At 40.5% G+C, this 24,573-nt stretch overlaps 1 protein-coding gene across 4 annotated transcripts in view; it reads right to left on the reverse strand.

The window, feature by feature from the left end:
• The window catches only part of TMX3 (thioredoxin related transmembrane protein 3), a 60,816-nt gene extending 36,738 nt beyond the window's left edge, over positions 1-24,078 (reverse strand). For 3 of the 4 annotated variants that reach the window (XM_073331708.1, XM_073331710.1, XM_073331711.1), the window contains exons 1-7: positions 23,948-24,078; positions 22,503-22,557; positions 17,131-17,170; positions 15,086-15,209; positions 9,042-9,087; positions 5,525-5,605; positions 2,906-3,005 (exon numbers count right to left, since the gene is read on the reverse strand). In XM_073331708.1, coding sequence (XP_073187809.1) covers positions 2,906-3,005; positions 5,525-5,605; positions 9,042-9,087; positions 15,086-15,209; positions 17,131-17,170; positions 22,503-22,557; positions 23,948-23,990 — 489 coding nt within the window. In that variant the 5' untranslated portion in view covers positions 23,991-24,078. Of the gene's footprint in view, positions 1-2,905; positions 3,006-5,524; positions 5,606-9,041; positions 9,088-15,085; positions 15,210-17,130; positions 17,171-22,502; positions 22,558-23,611; positions 23,748-23,947 lie in introns of those variants that run through there. The other variant, XM_073331709.1, reaches the window with a different exon arrangement.
• Positions 24,079-24,573: the final 495 nt, after the last annotated feature.

The following is a 24,573-nucleotide window of genomic DNA, read 5'->3' on the forward strand; positions in this document are numbered from 1 at the left end:
GAGTACCCCAAATTCGACCCGGCAAGGCCGATTTAAGCGCTAATCCACTTGTCAGGGGTGGAGTACGGAAATAGATTTTAAGAGCCCCTTAAGTCGAAATAAAGGGCTTCATCGTGTGGACGGGTGTAGGTTTACATCAATTTAACGCTGCTAAATTCGACCTAAAGTCCTACTGTAGACCAGGGCTTATTTACAGTGTCACCTGAAAGTGAGAACAGCCTGGCACTTTTGAGGCTGGCGTTGCAAGGTGTCAAGGTTCCTCCCCCACTCTGAACTCTAGGGTACAGATGTGGGGTCCTGCATGAAAACCTCCTAAGCTTACTTTTACCAGCTTAGGTTAAAACTTCCCAAGGTACAAATTAATTTTATCTTTGGAATAACCACTGCCACCACCAAACTCTAACTGGGTTTACTGGGAAACGTAGTTTGGACACGTCTTTCCCCCCAAAATCCTCCCAACCCTTGCACCCCACTTCCTGGGAAAGGTTTGGTAAAAATCCTCAACAATTGGCATAGGTGACCACAGACCCAAACCCTTGGATCTGAGAACAATGAAAAAGCATTCAGTTTTCTTACAAGACGACTTTTAATAGAAATAGAAATAAATAGGAGTAAAGGAATCACCCCTGTAAAATCAGGATGGTAGGTACCTTACAGGGTAATTAGATTCAAAACATAGAGAATCCCTCTAGGCAAAACCTTAAGTTACAAAAAAGACACACAGACAGAAATAGTCATTCTATTCAGCACAATTCTTTTCTCAGCCATTTAAAGAAATCATAATCGAACGCATACCTAGCTAGATTACTTACTAAAAGTTCTAAGACTCCATTCCTGTTCTATCCCCAGCAAATGCAGCATATAGACAGAGACCCCTTTGTTTCTCTCCCTCCTCCCAGCTTTCGAAAGTATCTTGTCTCCTCATTGGTCATTTTGGTCAGTTGCCAGCGAGGTTACCTTTAGCTTCTTAACCCTTTACAGGTGAGAGGAGTTTTCCTCTGGCCAGGAGGGATCTTAAAGGGGTTTACCCTTCCCTTTATATTTATGACACAAGGTATTTATGTGCCAGATATGCTAAACGTCCATATGCCCCTTCATACTTTGGCCACCATTCCAGAGGACATGCTTCCATGCTGATGATGCTCGTTAAAAAAAAAAAAATACATTAATTAAATTTGTGACTGAACTCCTTGGGGGAGAACTGTATGTCTCCTGTTCTGTTTTACCCACATTCTGCCATATATTTCATGTTATAGCAGTCTCGGATGATGACTCAAGACATGTTCGTTTTAAGAACACTTTCACTGCAGATTTCACAAAACGCAAAGAAGGTACCAATGTGAGATTTCTAAGGATAGATATAGCACTCGACCCAAGGTTTAAGAATCTGAAGTGCCTTCCAAAATCTGAGAGGGGAGAGGTGTGAAGCACGCTTTCAGATGTCTTAAAAGAGCAACATCCCGATGAGGAAACTACAGAACCCTAACCACCAGAAAAGAAAATCAACCTTCTGCCGGTAGCATTTGACTCAGATGATGAAAATGAACATGCGTCGGTTCGCTCTGCTTTGGATCGTTATTGAACGGAATCCGTCATCAGCATGGAAACATGCCTTCTGGAATGGTGGTTGAAGCATGAAGGCACATATGAATCTTCAGGGCATCTGGCACATAAATATCTTGCAATGTCGGCTACAACAGTGCCATGTGAACGTCTGTTTTCACTTTTAGGTGACATTGTAAACAAGATGTGGGCAGCATTACCTCCTGAAAATTGTAACCAAACTTGTTTGTCTGAGCGATTGGCTGAAGTAGGACTGAGTGGACTTGTAGGTTTTAAAGTTTTACATTGTTTTATTTCTCAATGTATTTATTTTTTGTACATAATTCTACATTTCTAAGTTCAACTTCCATTACAAAGAGATTACACTATAGTACTTGTATGAGGTGAACTGAAAAATTCTATTTATTTTGTTTTTTACAGTGCAAATATTTGTAATAAATATATAAAGTGAGCATTGTACACTTTGCATTCTGTGTTGCAGTCGAAATCAATATATTAGAAAATGTAGAAAATATCCAAAAATATTTAAATAAATGGTATTCTATTACTGTTTAACATGCGTTTAATCGTGTGATTAATTTTTTTTAATCGTGCAATTATTTTGTTTTAATCACTTGACATCCCTATTAATATGTATTAGAGCAAAAAGGACACACACCATAAAGGTACATATGCACATTATGTCAACATAATGGAAGTGATACAGTGAACAACAGTAAGAGTTTTAGAAATTTTCTGAGGATTTTGTTAAAATGAAGACCAAATACACAGAGTTTCTTTCCACCTAAGTGAAACTTACTAAGATGTAGCATAGAACTTCAGTATAAAAAAAAAAGATCATAAAACCTATCACATTAACAAAAAAATTCTCTCTTCAGTATAACTGTGCCACACAGTAAATGCTACATTAAATAACTTTTAAGTTTTAAACTTTTAAGTTTAACTATTATGAATGCATGCCTTATGCCTCAAAACAACAAAAACATTTGGCATATCTAAGGTTAAGTATAATTTTAAAATACTGTTTTACATTATTAGGACTTCGGAGTCCCACGACACAAAGATTACAAGAGGAGAGACAGCACTCAGATCTAGAGATTACCAGCATGTTTGGTAAATGTCTATAAACACATACATTAAGATAAAAAAAGTGTATATATTATGCCATTATCAAAGTAGTTCTAAAATTAGAGACTATTCAGCTTCTTACCTACAACTATAATCTCTTTAAAATATACAATTACTTTCTCACTTTTTTAGGAGAGATATGCATAAGTCACTTTTAGACTGCCTCTATAAAGATCAAAAACAAAAAACAAATGAATTTAATGAAGTTTCAAACCTTTAAAGGAGATTCCCCACCAACGTACAAAAAAAGTACACGATGCCTCTTGTGCACATGTTCAAACATTTGCTGGCTAGGAAGTGGCCGGATAAGAGGCCTGGGGAAAAGGGAAATATAAAGAAACATTCAGGGTTTTTTTGAAAATTCAAAGAAAACATATACGCTCATCTAAATTGTACAATTCTGACTGCCCATTCCACAAGTCTAAACTTGAAAATACTAGAACTCTATTTAAGAACAGCAAATAGTGACTGCTGCTACAGTGCAATGGAATTTACCAATTATATCAACTCTTAGTAAGAAGAATTAAACAGTAATCCTGACACTACATACAAGCCTTATTTCTGAAAGAGGCATAGCAACTCGGGAATATGGGTTTTGTAAGTGATTCTAGTTTGGAGATTACCGGTATTCATAGACTACTGGAAAGTACGGAAAAGCAGTTTAGGTCCATGTCCCTATTTTTATGCTCTAAACCCCAGGTAAGTGAGAAGAGAGGAAATTTGAATAGTCCCAAGCAGAAACTGTTCTCTAGAAGATTCTGAGCTCGTGTGCCAAGGTTGCAATTATCCGTATGGGGGGAAATCCATGGTGGCAATTTTTTTTTGGGGGGGGCGGGGGGAGAAGAGAAGAAGCCACAATTATTTCCTTTGCTAGATTGCTAATTGTCCCAATAAAACTTCATATAAAATCCCCCTCCCTCCACTTTTTTTTTTTTGGGGGGGGGGGGGGGGGTAAATGATGAAATCCTTGTTAATGCTGTATTAAATTTAAAATACAGTCTGCGCATTACTTAATAATTTATACAACCCACAGAATTAATTTGCCGCTATTTCTCCATCTTCCTGTAAGTAATAGAATAAATACTGCATCATCCCAGGAGAGCTGACGTGCGACAGCTGAGAAAAAATAATTTTCTCAATAGCTCAGTTTAACACCAGTGATTCTTTCACTATTCAAAAACATTTCATTTTAATTTTATAATTAAAAAATAAAACTGAGTGGCAGAAAATGAGCTTCTAACTGATATAGCCCATATGATTAGATATAGTGAAAGACTACCAACATCTTAACTAAACATACTTTTTCACAACTGCAGAGGTAAATCTGCAAACTATATATGGTGGGGCATTTTTAAATCTCTCTCTGACACCTTAAGCAGTATCTGTTCCAAAAAACAAGTGCAGTCTCAATGATCTATTTCAGGCATTGCATCATTCTGCCTAATGTAACTTGTTCAGTAATTAATTGCTAATGTTGCATCATTACTGAAATCAATGTCAAAACAAATTAAAAACTTAACTACGGAGTTTAAGAGCAATTGCATCAGAAACACTCACGTTACATATTATCACTCTATAAAATCTCTTACAACCAGGTCAGCATAGCTAGCTTCAACAGGCTGCTCTTTCTGCAGGCAGTGAACAAAGCAGGCGGCTACCAAACAATGTTATAAGGGAACACTGCGCAACTTTAAACAAGCATGTTCTCCTATTGATCAGCAATGTAACAACGAAACAACGTTAACCAGGATGACGTTAAGTGAGGAGTTACTGTATTTTAAACAAAAGGAAGTATTTCTTCACATAACGCACGGTCAACCTGTGGAACTCCTTGCCAGAGGATGTTGTGAAGGCCAAGACCATAACAGGGTTCAAAAAAGAACAAGATAAATGCATGGAGGATAGATCCATCACCAATGACTATTAGCCAGGATGTTCAGGGATGGTGTACCTAGTCTCTGTTTGGAAGAAGCCGGGAATGGGTGACAAGGGATGGATTACTTGATGATTACCTGTTCTGTTCATTACCTCTGGGGCACCTGGCATTGGCCACTGTTGGAAGACAGGATGCTAGGCTAGATGGACCTTTGGTCTGACCCAGTATGGCCGTTCTTATGTTTTGTGTATACATTAAGACTTCCACTATGCAAAATTATAGACGGGAACTTAGATGGCTTGCACTTAACACTTTCTCCTGTCCTCCAAACCTGACCTATACAAACACTTGCATTAGCCTAAAAAACAACACATAAATGAGAAACACTGCACTAGACTATGCCACAGACTTCCCCTCATTGAAATAAATGACTACTAAATCAGATGGGGTAAAGATTATGTTACCTCTTGTAAAGGTAAATTAGAAAGTAAACTTAATCATCATTTTAAACCCAATAGGTTCTAAATGTCTCCACTAACCAGGCTGTAGGAGGCAGGCAATACAAAAAAGTTTTGCAGAAAGATTGATTAGTAATCTGTATTTACTGCAAAGACACTGTCTTTACTGAGGAGTCCACTCACTGTTTAATACGTATTCCATTACTGAATGACCCCCAACTCACCTCCCAGCATGGTTAGTGGAGGTATTTAATCTATTTCTGGGCTTAACTCAATTTTCTTTACAGTTCACATCTAATTCAAACTATAATAAATGAACAAGATGGAAGCCACTGATTCTTACAAAGTATTGTAAGAATAAAAGACTACATTAACAGGTCAAGGACATTTCTGTCAAAGAAGCCCAGCTTTTGGCTCTCCTTTGAAAAAATCAAATGGGGCAAATTCAATAAAACCATGTAAATCACTGGTATCTTCAAAGAAGATTATGAATACTTACCCTGCTACTCTGTTAGCAAATTCAATTATATCATCTTTGGTTCTAGGTCCTCTATAGTTGTATGCCAAGTCACCTTTTAAGCTAGAGGGGAAAAAAAACAAAATTCTGAGGAATTGTTTCATTATCTTTGTTTATAACTAAAATAAATCAATTAGCTGAATATGCAAAAACACAGCTTCCCCATATTTCTAATATTCAATTATTAGTAAGTGCTGAGCAACTTTATTTTTCAACACATTAGACAAAAGAATCAATCTTTAAATAGAAAAAGTAGCTCAGTGGAACAGTACAATATAATCAGAATGAGGGAGGAAAAAAATCACACCACACTGTTTGTCTTCTGAAAATAAGTTCTGTTGTACATGCTAGCTATCATGTGCTTTCTAATGACAATATATTAAAACTACAAAAACTAGAGAAGATTTGCTCTCAGACTATGAAAAAGAATTAAGCATTTAGACCCTATAAAGAGATATTAAAAATTTCCATTTATTACTCCTTATCGAAAAAAGCCTTAAGATACCCTTTTACTATTTGAAAAAAGCAAAACAGAAAGGACAAATGAAAATGGTATTCCGTTGTGATCATCTGCAAAGGTTTCTTAAACTGAACACTCAGTTAATCCACCCCTCTAGTGAGGCAGACAAGAAACTGTAATAGGTTACTGTATGTAATTGATGGGGTGGGATCTAACTTGCTTTTATTAAATCAGAAAAAATATTCACGTAGGATTTATGACAGTGAAGAACAACAGGATTTCCTTTAAAAGAGAACCCATCTGGGTCAGTTACATTATTTTTTGGTGTCCTTAAGACCAATTTTCAGTGCCTGAATATTCATGACAACAAAGTTTTTCACCTGCAGCCTGTAACAAGCTACAATATTTCAATGCCACAGCCCTTTGGAAACATAACTAAAGACAATCCAAATCCTTTGATAATTCCAACACACATGGGGAAATAAAGAATTTTAAGTCTGACCATTTCCCAAATTTTCATTTTTAATAACTGCACCTGAAAAATGAGAGAAAAATACAGTTTCCTGTTTTTACTTTATACCATTGTGTGTACAGTCACTTTCACCTTTTACCTTATACAGCAGTTAGTTTCCCTGGCTGTATGGGTCTTTTCACACATAGCTCGGGCCCTACCAAATTCATGGCCCATTTTGGTCAATTTCACAGTCATAGAATTTTAAAAATCGTAAATGTCATGATTGCAGCTATTTAAATCTGAAATGTTACAGTGTTGTAATTGTAGGGGTCCTGACCCCCAAAAAAGGAGTTGTGGGGGGATCACACGGTTATTGTAGGGGGGTTGCAGTACTGCTGCCCTTACTTCTGCGCTGCTGCTGGTGGCAGTGCTGCCTTCAGAGCTGGGCAGCTGGAGAGCGGGGGCTGCTGGCTGGGACCCCAGATCTGAAGGGAGAGCCGCTGTTAGCAGCAGCAGAGAAGTAAGGATGGCATGGTATGCATGCTGCTGGTGGGGTGCTGCCTTCAGAGCTGGGCGTCCGGCCAGCAGCCCCTGCTCTCCGGCTGCCCAGATCTGAAGAAAGTGTAGAAGGATGGTAATACTGTGACCCCCCTAAAATAACCTTGCAACTCCATGAAACTCCCTTTTGGTCAGGACCCCCAATTTGAGAAAAACTGGTATGCCCTGTGAAATCTATATGGTATAAGGTAAAAGCACACAAAAGACCAGATTTCACAGGAGGGAGACCAGATTTCATGGTCTGTGACACTTTTTCACGGCTGTGAATTTGGTAGGCCCTACACATAGCAATATGGGACGGAAAAGTCATTAAAAATGGGGAAATGCAATCAGAAAGTCAAATATTGGCAGGGTGACTCAGGTATAGGTTTCATACCTGAAACTACGTTTAATTTGTCAACTGAAATTTACTGGATTTCAAGTTCATTATGTCCCTTTAAACAATATTTTATGAGACTATGGTTTATATGATTATATAAGCTTGTTTCAGCTTAATTAATACTCAACTTACTTATACCACCACCTTGTTTAAAAGCTTAGTATAACAAAGAACCTTAAATGTAAACAAAAGAATTTTTAAAAAAATATTATCCAGTTCAGTAGTAACTGATTCAAAACTGGCTCCAAAATGAATTGTTATTTTCTCTTCCTGCTTCTTACTGGTATCAGCTGTTAAGATTTTTCTGTATATTCGTTTGTTTTTTGTTCCCCTTTTACAAAGGGAAGTGAGCGATAGTGAGGATTGATATATAAAAATATAATGCAGAAAAGGTCAACTTCTAGCTTAATTGATGGATAACCTCAAACTCCATTGTGACGTTGCAGTCCATAATGTTGTATGGAAACATTCTTATGAATGTGAATATGATGTAACTGGAATATGCTTTACGCAAAAGGTCTCTTGTAAGGTATCATTACAAAGCTTATAATCTACTGAGTGTGTTCATCCTATTTGTATGCATGTATCATTCTTGTATCTGAAGCTAGAAATATGAAGTGTAACTCTGAGGTCTTATTGTAACTATGCAAAGTGTGGGCCATTAATAGCTATTTAGAGTCTTGATGGCTCCCATTGACTAGGACAATTGGTTGCGGATGGTTTATTTACTTGCAAGCCTTCCTGTGTGCCAGCCCATGGGTAATGAAGAATGAGATCTTACAGTGACATGTGACCATGTCACTTGGTAATGAGATCCATCTTAAATCTGGTACTTTTCCATTCAGAAGGAGAGGTGGGGACCCAGAGAAACCAAAGTTTCCAAATGTGCCAAAGCTATAAAAGGGGTGGAAAAGAACAAAGGAGGCTTCCAGTTAGGTGGAAACTCGGGGTTCTCTCATAAGATGTTTGCTGCAACTAACAAAGACTGTACCAGAGAAAAGGATTGGCCCCAGACTAGGAAGAAGTCTAGTCTGTGAAAGAAGCTTATTGCAACATCTCTGAGGGTGAGATTTTACCTGTAAACAGTTTTTTAATATATTAGGCTTAGACTTGCGTGTTTTTGCTTTATTTTGCTTGGGGACTTATTTTGTTCTGTCTGTTATCACTTGAAACCACTTAAATCCTACTTTTTGTACTTAATAAAATCACTTTTGTTTATTAGTAAACCCAAAGTAAGTGATTAATACGGGGGGGGGGGGGGTCAAACAGCTGTGCATCTCTCTCTATCAGTGTTATGGAGGACAGACAATTTATGAGTTTACCCTGGATAAGCTTTATACAGAGTAAAGCAGATTTATTTGGGGTTTGGATCCCATTGGGGACTGGGTGTCTGCGTGCTGGAGATAGGTGACCTGCTGAGCAGTTTTTGGTTGAAGTCTGCAGCTTTGGGGGCTTGGACCAGACCTGGGTCTGTGTTGTAGCAGGCTAGTGTGTCTGGCTCAACAAGGCAGAGTTCCCTAAACTGGCAGGGAAAATGGGCTCAGAGGTTATCTCAGCACGTCAGGTAACAGTCCCAAGGGGGGGGGTCTCTGTGACCGAACCCATCACAGTGATATATAAAAATATAATACAGGAAAGATCAACTTACAGTTTAATTGTTGGATAACCTCTAACTCCATATTCAGAGGCAATACCTGAAAGACACATTTGGTTAGGTTTCTGTTTTCCTCTCATTTATGTAAAAGAGGAACTACATGGTTTGTATAATAAATACTGTTTAAACAAAAACATGCGTATGTTATCATTTTTCTTACCTCAAAATCAATTGATTTTCAATCACTGGAACTGAATTAGTCATTTTATTAATTAAGTGGAGACATGTTACAGACTCATTGTCATGAAAATGTAGCATACATGCACACTAGTAGTATGTATACATGTCAGCTAATACACAAAATATATATTTTAAAAAGCCTTATAAAAATATCCAGATTCTTTTATCCTATTGTCAGTCTTAGCAGACAGATAATAAAGGCTTCTATTCCTTGGTGATCAGAGTGGTAAAGGAACACAGACAGATACAGCATTATACTATGACTTTTACTGGAAAGTCAGTCCCTGAACCTGCATTGCATAGGGAGATGGGAGTGATGAGAAGAGTGGGCCACAGCCATTACTCTATACAGTATAGAAACAGCTGTAGTCAAGCTGAGTGGACATGCTGTTTAGTTGCAGCAAAGAATTGTTTCTCACCCTATGACATTTATTCAACTAAAAAAAAGTTAAATGTTATATTGCCTGCTTAAGGTGACACCTCTCTCATAAACTTAAATCCATTCCTTTCACGGTGCTTGTCATATTATTACTGGAAGTTGGAAATACTTGTAACCTGTATAAAGTTCATGAAATCATATTTGCTGTAAATGTCCTAACTGAAACCATGCTGATGAAGAATAGTAGTGATACCAATATTTCTATTGTAATCTCTATAAACCAACAGCAACTAGTTAGCGATACACAGTCCAACACAAATGCCATGTAATGCATTGTTGGGACTCAATGAACCGTAGTCCTGATTTAGATTTCTGGCAGACTGAGAAAGTGGTAGATTTTTTTTTTTAGGACGGGGAAGGTCTGACGTTCTCTGGGCAACCTTGTGGAGACAGATTTAAGGCTGTGTGTTTATTTTGTGAAGCATGTGTCACCTTAACTCAGCATTTCCTATTTTTTGTACTGCCTGTGTCATTTTTGTCACAAATGAGATAAGTTAAATGCACAGCCACATTAATGTGGCTAAATTTATGTATACAGTGTACAGGGCAATTAAGTAGCAGTACTACTAGTATCAGTAGTGGTTCAAGTCCCCAAAATTGATGTGGTCATTGCACAGCTGTGTGCAAGCAGCATAATCCTATTTGGGACAATGTCAGCTACAGCAGAAGGAAGAGAACAGACAAGTTCTTCTTGACCCTGAGAGAGGCTCTGGGCCTGGAGCACTGGTAGCCACCAACATCAACACATCTGGACCACAGCTGTCCAGAATGTATGACACTCTGCAACACGTTTTCGCATGTGCTCAACTAGGTCCCCTCGCCCCACAAAGCATTATAGTATTGCCAATGTCTTGCATTCAAAAAAATCATGAGATTTTTAAAAATATGTATATTCCAATTCTTTTTATTTGCTTATTTGGTTCTAAGCCTTTAGAGTGTACATTTTTAAGCTTCTCTCTGCAAGTCTGGGGGCTAGAAACTTATTTCTTTTTAAATGAAAGCTAGGATTCTCACATAATTACAGGACCCTACAAACCAGAGCTTAATTTAAAGTACACCAAATAAACTGGCAACACTAGCATTGTACATGCTTTTTGCTCTAGTGTCCACACTTTAGTGGCTTTTTTGTATTACATTTTATGGGACTGGTTAAAGCCTAGGAGAAGAGGGTATCACTGAATGTGACCTATTAAGGAAGCCAGATCTCCACCTCCACCCCCACCCCTTCGTCTCACCGTTTTAAATTAGGACTAATTCAGTAGTAGTGAGATTTAGGGACGTAAACAGCATTTAAAAAGTTAACCGTTTACATAATTAAAAATATGTCGTTTAAACTGTTAACTGATTAAGCAGCTGGGGCCGATACACTGGCGCAGCTGGGGCTGTGCCACTCTGGCCACTCAGTGCAGCTGGGGCTGCTCCAGCTGGTGCAGGGCCATTGGAGTTGGCCGCTTGGCCTGGGGTTAACAGGTAAGGTGGGTTAACCAGTAAGGCTAATGCTTACCTGTTAATCAGCTGACCGGTTAACCTTTTACATTCCTAGTGAAATTTAGTGCTCCCTAAGTTTTTTATGCATCTTTCAGGACATGGAAGCTTGCAATACTACTCTGCCATGAAAACGTAGTTAAAATGCCATTTTCCAGGTCTACTTTATTGTCGACATGGCTATTATGTATTAATAAAAATGTCTTGCAGTCAACAATATGCTGGCATACTTATATCTGAAGCTCTTAGCTTAACTTCAAACAATCTGGGCTGCTTCATGTACTTCTTAATAGCTTGCTGAGTTTTAGTGAATGCCATATCCGTCACTACCACCTAATTCCAGGATATTTCCCCAAATCTAAATGGCCATACCTCCAGTCTGCTCATTTTGTATGGGATTTTACTCTAAACGATGCTTGCCACAGCCTACCACGCTAACCAATAGTGTGTTATTGTTTCCTTGTACTCCCCCATATGTCTGCACCTGTTGGGTCCTGTCTCATACTTTAAACTCTTTGGAGTAGGGACTGTCATTTGTTCTGTGTTTGTACAACATCTAACACAACATAGGTCCTGACTGATAACAGAGGCTCCTAGAAACTACGATAATGCAAGTATCTGCTGACTCACATGGGACAGGGGAACCACCATTTTCCATCCAAACAATGTTACCTCAAAAAATTAGCAAATCAGCAGCAAAAATAACATTATCAAAAATGCTGGTGTTAACTCGGCTCCTAGTCCCATTTTCAAAAGAGGCTTAGGCCCTAAGGAACAGATTTTCCATGGTATATAGACACCTAAAGATACATGCTACAAAGGAAGGGATCCATCTGAGCTGGAGAAAAATTCCTTCCAAAGCTCACATAGGGCAATAAGTTAGACCCTGAGCATGTGAGCAAGAACTAGTCAGCCAAGCACCTGAGGGAGAGAATGCTCGGTGCCACCTCAGAGCCTTGGTCCTCCCACCCTCATCATCCCATTTAATTGCTTAGACACACTTGAAAATCCAGCTTGGTGCCTATCTGCATCTTCAGGCACCTAAATATCTTGGTAAATCCTGACATTACAGCCTAAATTTCCTTGAAAACAGGATTTAGGAGATTAAGGCACACAGGCGCTCTTGAAAATCTTACCTCAAATCCCTATTCATCTGTTAAATTACTGCAGCTGGTAAACCCAGAAGTCTTTCAGAATCTAAACAGAAGTTTACATCATTCTAAGACAGCCAGAGATGATTCCTGCAAAGGACCTGGTGTGTTTGCTTGTGGTAGGGCTGTTATTTCAAGACCTTTTTCACCATAAGGATAATGAGTTGTTGAGAGGTGAAGCTGAAAATTGTAGTCCTCTGTCCCTTTAGCCCAACTATAAAACCTGCAAAATGAACTGTGGTTCTACATGTAAGGTAGGATAGTATTGCAAAGTCAAAGTTTTGAGATACTGGTTGTAAGGAGTGTTTTGTTTAAGTGTCCATAGCAGTTAATTTGTGTAACACTCTATGCTGTTGGAGTGCTTACCAAAACTGCATTAACTGATCAAGAGCAACATACTTGTAAAATGAATGAATAAACCCAGAAGCTCGAGTAGGAGGTTTCTCGCTAGTTTTCAGCTGATCTCCTATCCCCCTCTCCCCGCAAGATGAATTTTCAGTTTCTACATGCCCTGGTGGAGACATACAGCAATGCTAAAAGATTTTCCACATCCCTATTGACTGTGGACTCATTGTGATGCACTAACATCCCCTTCTTCATTGTGGAAAAAGAGCCTTATCCCCTATTTGACCTAGTCTTAGTATGTCAATGTACAAATGGTGTTATAGCCAGCCCCCTAGGTGCAGGCAGCCATGCATGATGTGTGAGGGAGTTTTATTTGGCATATGCTAAAGGGGACTTCAAAGTCAGAATCCTATTAAGACTCATGGCAACTGATCCAAGAGTCTGTGTATTTATCCATTAAACCCCTATGTTGTACAACTGAGTGTGACAGAAGCTTTCTGCTCAGTACTAGCTAAACACTATATACCCCTTAACACAAGTTGCTGCTTATGTTTTCTTCTTGTGAGGACACATCTGATGTTCTCTCTCCTCCAATGCTGCATCATTTCCCTCTATTCACTGGCTTGTGCACAGCCATCCACTTCTAAAAAACTACCCAAGCTTCCTGTGAGCCAGACTACCCCCTTCATCTGTATAGTTTAGAATGGCTTGCAACATCAGTTATTACCAAGAAGATCCCCAATTATCCTCTTTCCTAGCAAAGAGATTCTCCTAAAAACAATTTAGGACATTGGTGAACTTCACTGATGTGTTTCATGTCTGTACAATGTCCACTTTAAGCAACCAAAGAAGTTACCAATTTTCAAACTAAGCCCCGGCAAGATTTTGAGGCATTAACTCCGAATGCCACACCTGTTTGACTAAGAATGGGAACTGAACTGCAACCTCGCTAGTGCTGGACAAAAATTCTGATGTCCCCCTTCAGAAATGGTCTGGAAACACCTCTCCTACGGGTATAATAAATTAAAATGCAGTGAAAACAAGAGAACTGAAGGATGAAAGATCTGCTTAAGCCCCAATCCTACACTGGACTCCTAACAGGCATATGCACTTCAGGATGGGAACTCTTATTCAGATGGCCTAGTAGGCAGAGCACTTGACTGGGAATCAAGAGAGCTGTGTTACATTCCCAACTGCCACTAGCCAACTGGGTGACCTTGATCAAGGCACTTCACCTCTCTCTGCCTCCATTTCCCTCTCTATAAAACAGGGATAATGATGCCTTCTTCCTTTATAATGTGCTGTAAGAACTACTGATCAGTATGATATGGTCATACATGGTCTAACATAATAAGAATCATGACTGGGACTCTTGGGAATTATCACAGTACAAAACCAACCAATATTACATTTTCAACTTAAAAACAGTCACATTTCCATTTGAAAACATTGTACAATAATCCAGGGTTAGAAAAAACATTTTTGTTCATTTGGTTACACTCTGTATTTGATGGCACTTTGCACAGTTTCAATTTTCATCATCTGCTGCACTATCTGTCACAAATACAAGCAGAATGATATCATCTTCACGCACAGCCCTAGGGAAGCTCTCCTGCACACTCTTCCATAGGCCTTGCAAGAGTATATTTACAGTAAGTGTACCAGCATAGCTAAAAGTGAAATCAGAATAGGCAAGTGTGTGCACAGAGAGGAAGGGGAGCCCTAGGACATCTGGGGCTATTACCATCTGGCACGCCCAAAATGACACTTAAATATAACAGGAGAACAAAATACAAATATTTTTTCTTAACCGTTTTTTACAATCAGAAGATGGATTTTTTTAAGTTAATCAATTTAAAATATTGAAGATAACAGTGTCTTTTTAAGAGAAGGCTTAATGAGAAGGTGGACAGAAATCTGCTGTCCAGTGAGGCAATGATTTCAACAAGATGTGTGTAATTCCTTAAGGATTGACCATGAGAAAGCACTTTACAATTCTGAAAGTGCAAGTAGATCTATTTGATCTAGTAACAGTAAAGTAAGGAACCTAAAACAGACAAGTTGTATCTTATTATGGTGGGCACTGTAAATCAGATCAAGCACCTTAAAAAGAAATTAAAGAAACTTGTACCAAAGATAGCACTTTTCAGGGCCCTATCTTCTATGAGGTTACTCCTCTCTTCTTATTTGTTTTAAGTGTATAAGGATCTGAGGTTTTGGTTGAAGAGGTAAATCATAGCAGCATGAGTTGAAAAGTCACTAACAGTGGGATACGATAGTCACGTCTTCGATACTTACTGCTACACTTAGCCAGCAGATCCTTCAAGACAAATCCGTTTGTTTATATGATATAGCCTTTTTTTAATAGTAATCCTTCTGGCTGTTTCATTTTCAAAACTAGTTGACAATGAAACTATGCCTACACAACACATACTTACTAGAATAGGAAGTCGCATCCATCTTCCCAACTTTTACTGGAGACCCACTGCTTCTTATCTCTATACCAACTTCATTCCACACAGGCTCCAATTTCTTGCAATGGCCACACCAAGGTGCATAGAACTGAAAACAAGTCAGAAGGGTGGCATTAAACAGGATCAGTGAACTCTACATAAACATGGAACTCTCAAGCCACACATTTGGAAAACCAACAAAAGTTGCCAAACAGATAATCCTCTCTTGGTTTATTTTTTTAGGAAAAACCTGCTAGTAATTTATATTTCTCTTCAATGCAGTGGTCTTGTCTATGAAAAGCCACAGGACAGAAGCAGACTATGCAATCTTATCTTCTAAAAAAAGTGTACCTGGAGGGGGAAAAAATGTATCACCTTGATATAGTATTTGATGGGGGACTAGACTGATATCAGTATAAAGGAATTTAAGCTTATATAAGGTAAGTTTAATTTATTTGCCATCTCTATCGCCTGCCAGATAAGCCTGTTTGGAGGAAATCTCAAAACAAGAAGCAGATTACTATGACTTCAGATTTCAAAAGGAAGGAGGGTGTTGAACACAAGTGAGCACATATCCTGTAACCATAAACATTTATGTTATAATATTTGCATTTAGTAGTGTGTAGTAGTTGCACAATCACTAACAGTACCACCAAATGGTTAGGCGGGAATTTGGCAGAGCACCTGCCCTTTGAAAGCAGAGTCCAGTTCTTCTGTGTCCCTGCCCCAGTGATTTCCAGTCCTTCCCTTTAGCACAGAAACTTTGTTGAGGTTGGGTCCTTGAATAGTCAAGGCCTCTTCCAGACGGTGTCTCATCTAGGTGAAGACTCCTGGGATGGTAATGTCCTTTCAGAATGGGTAGGGGAGCCAGGTCCATCTCTCCACTGTGCTGTTCCAGGGCATAGTGGTAGGCAGCTACACTTGACACCTCGGGATGCTAGACCGCTGCCAGCCCCCCCGCTCCCTTCCTACCCAGTCTACTTTTGTTTCCTAAATAACTCACTATAGTCAAGTCTCTGGCCTGCAATCTCAGTTGCCTGCCTGTCCTCCATGAGTTTGCACAGGCCTACGTTGCCAGATCCCAGGGAATGAGCTCCTGGGTATTATTTTCCCTTCAGAGCAGTCCTCTGCTTCCTCCTTCTGAACTGCTCTGCTCTCCTTTTTAGAGCACTGCCTCCAGCTTTTACAAGCTTAGCAGGTATGACTGGGCGGGACTGCCTGGGCCCAGAGCTGTTCCTTAACCCCTTGCTCTCCAGTTTGTATATCCCATCACATAGTGCGAACCAACTCCTATTTCCTTCAGAGCCAGGATGCAGCTGGACAAATTCCTTCCATCCTCCTACCTACCAAGGACTTAATCCTACACTCACTGAAGTCAGTGCTGAAGGATCACGGGCCCAGGAAATTGATTTTCCAGTTGAGAAGGGGGTTGGTTTTGCCTTTGTGGAAGTTTCTGATTCAGAAGATACTATATATAATTTGCCACTTATTTCTCAACAAATATGGTTAATATGAGTTATTTGGCAACTGTATTCAGTTGCACAAACCTTACTTTGAATTCAATTTTCTGTTCTACACCTAGTCTTAGAACTAGAGAATACTGAACATAACACTTTCCAAGTATATTAGACAGTGAAATAAATTATTTTGAACAATGAACATGATACAAGAGCTAAAATCTGAAGTATACACATTAGCACATACAGCTATGGGTTAGTTTTCCTCTTTAAAAAAAAGTTCCTCCAATATCAAATTACTTTATAAATGTAAGGCAAAACAGTAAGTGCTTAATGCAAGCAGACCAATTCCTGGACCATCCTGTACACAGCAAACAGCTTATCCATCCTACCAGCAGATGGAACATAACAAATCGTTTTTCACCACGATACAGAAAAACTCTGATTTCAAATTACTGAGCAGCTTTATAACATTGTGTAGTATATACTGGTTCTTTTATTTTTCAAACGAAACTAATGGAAAGCTGTTAAGTTTCAACAAAGTATGAATCTTAATACTTCTCACATACTCACATCTACAAGCCAAATGTCATCTTTACGATTGTCTTTAAACCTAGAAAAGAAAAGCACAGCTTGTGACATGTCTATACACAAGCACACAAATACACTATTTGTTTCTAAAGGAGGGGTATATTGGGACCTGGTTAAAAAAAAAAGGAAGAGAAGATCAAAGCAAAAATATGGCAGGCATATTAAGCCCATCAGCATTTTACTATTAAAATTCCTTGTGTATTTCACACTGCAGTGTATTGTATTAGTCCAGCAACACCCATTGCCTCCAATAAAAAAAAAAAAATCCCAGAACTACTGAAGTAAGGGTAAATGACAATAAGAAAAAATGGTTAAGATAGCAAACAATACTAATCTATATTTTCTGGCTTTATTTAATGTTAGAGTAATGACTGACAAGATAACAAATTGACTAGTTTTAACATTATTGTAGAGTTTGCATTAAGTTGAATGTGAATTGGAAGTCTATGACATAGCTACCAGGGAAGTCCTCATGAAATACACATTATAATAGGTTAAAAGAAGTACCTAACAAGATGAATTTTGTATGTATTTATGAGTCTATTTTGCTTGTCATTGCAATTAGATGACTATGAGAGCACTTACTGGAAAGTTATTTGTGAACAGACTACAGTTTATGATAGTGAGGACCTAATAGCAATCAGATCCAAAGGTAACAACATTCATGCATTGCATAGGCTTCCCTACTGAAGTCTGCCAACACATCTCAGTTTTAGTTAGTAATGCCCTTGCTACCACAACTCCAAGGAAAGATCACTAAATGCATCTAGGTGTGTAAAACACATTTGTTCTATGGCTTGTGTCAGGCAGTAAGTCAGACCAGATGAGTAAAATCTGAGTCATAATGATGATTGTAAGGGACAGATCACAGGCCTGGAAGCGACACATTTAGGACCTAACTGGCGCAAGAAAACAAGGGATGAACTTGGTTAAATGCAAGTAAGTTGAGATTTTCTGATGGCTGTAGGCAAGCAATATGAGACCACCAGAGTTACATATGACGAACCATATGTATGCCATCCCTATCTAGAACATGGTTTTATCTCATACACCTACAGAGGAGGTTGAGCTACCTAACTCACTAGATTTCCCTCCTTTCACCTTTTAGTTTTAAATAATCAAAAGAAACCTTAAAAGCAAGTTTTAAGAAGTTAACTAAATGCTTGGAGGGGAAAAGAAAAGATTTACAATTTGCTTGCTGAAGTGTTAACAATACAAGTACTATCTTTTAACTATATTTTGTCACAGCCATGTTATGGCTGAAATGCTTTATTTAGCCCTCTGCTCCGAGGTACTAGAGAAAATGCATGCTCAAATGTCCGGAGGGGACTGGGTGAATTTAGTACAACCTGTTCAAACAGTTTGTTGAAAGAACCAAACATGAAACAAAGATGATGATGACGACTGTCGAAAGACTATCTGAAATACCTGATTATGTTAAAGAAACTATACAAAATGTTTACAGGTTTTTTTAGCCACACATGCCTTATCTACTTATTTTACTGAAAATCAATTTTACTGTTGTTTGCACTGTAGAGCTAAAGAAAGATATAAGTGGATTCTATTGTCCCTTGTGCATTAAATATACGTTGGCAACCTCTAATTATGAAATCTTAAACATTGGTGATGATGCAAGAAGAAGAAATCAACAGTTTGATTTTCAGATCCCAGGTTCTGTTTGCAGTTAGAATATATCCTCTGCAACTTGTAATCTGAAAATATGACAAAGAACCCATCCCTGCCACCTCCAAAGCAACTACAGACATTTTTCATATATATGTTACTTATGCAACCAAAGCATTCTGCTTCTAGCTCATAAGGAATATTAAGGCACACAGTCAAAGATGTGAATAAAAACCAGCGGATGGCAGGGCACAAAAATCAAGAAAGTGGACAGGAACAGTATGCAATGCAATAAGCAAGTTTAATTTCCCATTCAGACCTTGGACTGCTACCCTCACACATTTTTTTTTCTTTTTAAGTACCGAATAACATCTTCACAAGAGGCTAAAGAGACAAGAAATTTCAAAGATATATTATAAATCATTTTAACCTATGTTACTATTCGCACTATTTATGCCATATTACTTTTTTCATTTCTCTCAAGTTGACCTGAAAAGAGCTCTGTGTAAGCTCAAAACAGAGTCTCTCTCTCACCAATAGAAGCTGGTCCAAAAAAAGGTACTGCGTCACCCACCTCCTCACTCTATACAGGAAGTCAAGTCAGTTTCTCATTCAAGCTCTTAATGCTACACTATCTGAAGGGACGTGTTTGTTGAGAAACAATTGATACTGATAGAATCTAAACCAGTATGTCAAATTAAGGTTCTATAAAGCTTGTTTACACAAAATTTAAATTTTAAACCGAATTTAAGTGTCCTTTTTTTTTACTAAGAGATGGACTGGCAAAAATATAAGAGCTGAAGACTTATATTTTGATATTCTTATCTTTGTCAGTTTTACATTATTTAAACTTAATTTAGTTTAAATTTCTAAGAAAGAATCACATAATATAAACTCCCCCTTGCCAAAGATACCTTTTATAAATGTGTATGAAATTTGAAAATGCATTTTATGGAGTCCTTGGTAGAAATTATGATCGATATTTTAAATTCATATTGTCACTTGTGTTAGACTAAATTCCTGTGAGATAGTGCACATTCTCTGTAGCAGGTAGCAATTTTTCAACATTAGTATTATTGACTGTTACTTCCAACATTAAACCTTATAAATCCCTAGTAAATACTATTATAAAGCAGTGAGTGTCTGAATTAGGCAAAAGCAAAATATTATTTTAACCCAATGTAAAAAGTATTTCAAACTTTTTAAAAAGCCTTAATTATGAAGCATCTACATATGTGTTCCTGACCTGACACATAATAAACCAAATTTGAGCCCAGAGATAATTTTTACAACCAAATTATAATACTGTATTTTCAGGACCATGTAAATATCAACATACCATTATATAGGGTCATGAATAACTCCATAATACCCAATTAAAGTTGTCATAGGACAGACGGCTGGATGTAAATCAAGCAGGAAAAGTAGCATGTGCTACAGCCTGGTAATTTACTAATCTACAGCAGGGTCAGGCTAACCTTTTGGCCTGAGGGCCACATCTGGGTATGGAAATTGTATGATGGGCAATGAATGCATATGAAATTGGGGGCTTGAGGGGTTGAGGGTTCCAGCTGGGGGTGCGAGCTCTGGGGTGGGGCCAGAAATGAGGCACTCGAGGGCTGGATTAAAAGGTCTGACAGGCAGGATGCGGCCCCGCAGGCCGTAATTTGCCCACCCCTGATCTACAGACAACTGATAAATGCGTATAATAGAGAATCTAATATAGATAACAGGGATTGGGGAAATGGAGGTTACTGACATGCACATTTACAGAACTTCCTACAGATGCTTTTTTAGGCCACATGTACCTGTTTTTTAATACAAAATTCTTCCATCTTCAGCTAAGTAGTTTATCAGCAGATACCGCTTTTTAAGGAACTAGTACACTGAAGCAGAGTGATCTCATAGACAGAGTCTAGAGACCTAGTTTCTATTACCACCTCTGCCACTGGCCTGCTGTGTCATTTCATCTTTCTGTTTCCCCTACCATCCTTTTTCTCTCTCCTATAATTAGGTTGTAAGCTCTTTGGGATAAGGACTTATTATTATTACCATGTGTTTGTATAATGCCTGGCTACCAAAATGGGACCTTGTCATAAATATAAAGGGAAGGGTAAACCCCTCTGAAATCCCTCCTGGCCAGGGGAAAGCTCCTCTCACCTGTAAAGGGTTAAGAAGCTAAAGGTAACCTCGCTGGCACCTGACCAAAATGACCAATGAGGAGACAAGATACTTTCAAAAGCTGGGAGGAGGGAGAGAAACAAAGGGTCTGTGTGTCTGTCTATATTCTGTCTTGGCCGGGGATAGACCAGGAATGGAGTCTTAAAACTTTTAGTAAGTAATCTAGCTAGGTACGTGTTAGATTATGATTTCTATAAATGGCTGAGAAAAGAACTGTGCTGAATGGAATAACTATTTCTGTCTGTGTATCTTTTTTGTAACTTAAGGTTTTGCCTAGAGGGGTTCTCTATGTTTTTGAATCTAATTACCCTGTAAGGTATCTACCATCCTGATTTTACAGGGGGGATTTCTTTATTTCTATTTACTTCTATTTCTATTAAAAGTCTTCTTGTAAGAAAACTGAATGCTTTTTCATTGTTCTTAAGATCCAAGGGTCTGGGTCTGTAGTCACCTAGGCAAATTGGTGAGGCTTTTTACCAAACCTTGTCCAGGAAAGGGGGGGTGCAAGGTTTTGGGAAGTATTTTTGGGGGAAAGACGTGTCCAAACAGCTCTTCCCCAGTAACCAGTATTAGTTTGGTGGTGGTAGCAGCCAATCCAAGGCAAGGGTGGAATATTTTGTATCTTGGGGAAGTTTTGACCTAAGCTGGTAAAGATAAGCTTAGGAGGTTTTTCATGCAGGTCCCCATATCTGTACCCTAGAGTTCAGCGTGGGGGAGGAACCTTGACAGACCTCTATGAACTAATATAATTCAAATCAATAAAAACAATGCAAAGCTTTCACCCATATTCTACTTTCATAAATCTTTGCTGTATGTGCACTAGTACCTGCTGCTGGACTTTTGACATAAACTGAAAGTGTTTACCCTTCAGACCTTCCAGTTATTTATATGCAGATATGCCACAGATTTGTGGCCCTATACCAGCACTTGTTTGATAAAGAACCACAACATACACATTTGGACAACTCAAGCTTATTAAATTAAGTTTCCAAGGGCACTGAACTAGAAGTTGTCCACACTTTCAAATACAGATATTTGCACAATTCACTGAAGGCTTGCAGATACTGTAGGAAACTTCTACTAAACACATAGAAACCCAGCAGTGCTTTCCTTTAACAGATGTTTTACAAAAATTCTCTAGCTATGAAAATGTGCTTCTTCCTCACTAAAACCCTTGACCAGATTTGAACTACCATCGTTAGAAACACAGGAGGAAAAAAACATATTTATTACTGTGTCTATTTAGTCTCTTATTCTTCAGTCTTCCAAAATGGTGAAACCTATTCACAGCCTCTTAAAACAACAGGCAGCCTTTGCAAAACTAAGCCATGCTCACTGTGCTTCAACTTACTAGTTAGGAGATACTATTTATACAAACCACATCCTTTTCTTTCATGCATTTCACGGTTGCTGCTAGAGAAAGAAACAAGACTTTTTCGGCAGAGTAATACCACAGCACACTAAAGCAAGAAAGGAGCAGAACCTCCAGGAAAACAAACAAAGAAATACCTAGGCAACATTTCATGTGACAATAAAATAGGAGTACTTACGAGTCATCTAAGTCTTCCACAAAAGCTGCATCTAAAGTCAAGACAAGTGCAGCAGCTACCAGAAAAAAGGGGAGGGGGCAGGAAAAGTAGTAAGTAGGTTGCAGGACAGGCTAATGGCATTTACTCTGATTAATTCATTGTCACTACTGACCCCTCCAATCAATCCCTTCACCCCTTACGTTTTATCATAGGGACGCACTGCAGGCACCTCTAATGTGCCCCACACTTATGGAAATAATCTAGTGAAGTATTTTTCAAAGTTCGGGTCATGACCCAGTACTGGGTCATGGCATAAAAGGAACTGGGTCGCCTTGCTCAGCACTCAGGGACACTAGCAGCTCTGGTCTGCACCACCGACCAGGACATTAAAAGTCCCATTGGTGGTGCTTCCCAGCTAAGGAAGACTAGTGCCTACCTGTTCCAACACCACGCTGCACCCCGGAAGTGGCTAGTAGCAGGTCCGGATTCTAGGCAGGGTGGCCATGGGCTCCGCAAGCGGCTCTGCACAGCTCTCGCCTGCCCCGAGCACCAGCTCCGTGCTGCCATTGGCCTGTAAGTGAGAGCCATGCAGAACTGCTTGCGTACCTCCGTCTAGGAGCCGGACCTGCTGCTGGCTGCTTCCAGGGTACAGTGCGATTTGCGGTGCCAGGACTGGCAGGAAGCCTGCCTCTGCACCCTAACTTCGCCGCTGACCGGGAGTCGCCAGAGGTAAGCCTGCGCCCCAGCCCTGAGCCCACCCACCCCGAACCCCTCCCTGCACCCTGGCCCCATCCTAGAGTCTGTACCCCAAGGCCAGAGCCCTGACCCCTCCCACATCCTAACCCTCTGCCCCATCCCTCAGCCCCCTCCAAACCTTGAGCCCCTCCTGCACCCCAAATCCCTCATCCCAGGCCCCAGCCCAGAGCCCCCTCCCACACTCTGAACCCCTCATTCCCAGCCCCACCCCGCAGCCCTCACTCCAACCCCTATAAGGAAATCAGAAATAACCAAGTAACCTCCCTCACCCCAAACCCCTCAACCCCAGCTCTGTTGGGTCAGGGACATCAACAATTTTCTTCAACTGGGTCCCCAGAAAAAAAGGTTGAAAACCACTGAGCTAGTGAATTTACCCCGTCTGCTTTGCATCATGCTTGGTCCGACCACTCTTATTCGGAGGGTCTTTGCCCCGTCTCGTCCCCCTCCCCGCAACAGACCCACATCCCGATTCTCTCCCCTCTCATCCCTCAGCCTTCCCGCCTGCAAGGAGCTCTGGGGCAATGACTCCTACCTCCAAACCTCCTCCTTCTCCCCCCCCGCCAAACAATCCTCTCCCTTCCTAACATCCGCTCCCGCAAAGACCCTCCAGCCACGGCCCAGCCACGAGCTCCCCACGCGCGCGCGCATCCCCCTGCCCCTCCCCCCGCTGGCGGGCCGCGGCGCGGGGAATGACGCGCCCCCGGGTTTACCTGCTGCCCAGATGAGCCGGCGCCGCCCGCTCGCCGCGGCCATGTTGACAGGAGGACTCGGGAAGGCAGCACAACTTCCGGCCGGCAGGGGAAACCACAGCGCACGCGGCGCCCCGGCAGACCCCCCGCGCAAGCGCAGAAAGAACGGCGGGGGAGGGGTTAGGGAAAGAGAGGCGGCGGTCAGGATCTCCGGCCACGCGCAGAGACCGTTCCACTCCGAACGCCCAGCGCGAGCCGGTTCTGCCGGCTGCTGCGCTCTTCTCGGTGCGCGGGCTCCCCGCCAGCCGGCTTGGGGGCGGGGCGGGGCGGGGCGGGGCGGAGACACCCCCACCCAGCGTTGGGACCGCCTAATGGCAGTGGGCGCCAGTCGCCAAAATCACGCGCACGCCGCTGACGTGAGGCCCGGCTGCGGCAACGCACGCCGCTGAGAGCGGACTCCTCGCCCCCCGCCGCGCCGCGCCGCGCTCCGGCTCAGCAAGGACTAAACCATCCCTTCCCCGTGCTGCGGCCCGTGAGCGCTCCCCTTTCTGCATTGCGCCGCTGCTGGGGCTCAGGGTCACAGGCACTCTGGGTTCCCACTGCACCCCCGACTGTTTGTCAGATTGTTCCGGCAGCACCCCTGCTCA

Source organism: Lepidochelys kempii, chromosome 2 (genome assembly GCF_965140265.1).
Source record: "Lepidochelys kempii isolate rLepKem1 chromosome 2, rLepKem1.hap2, whole genome shotgun sequence".
NCBI classification, from domain to species: domain Eukaryota; kingdom Metazoa; phylum Chordata; order Testudines; family Cheloniidae; genus Lepidochelys; species Lepidochelys kempii.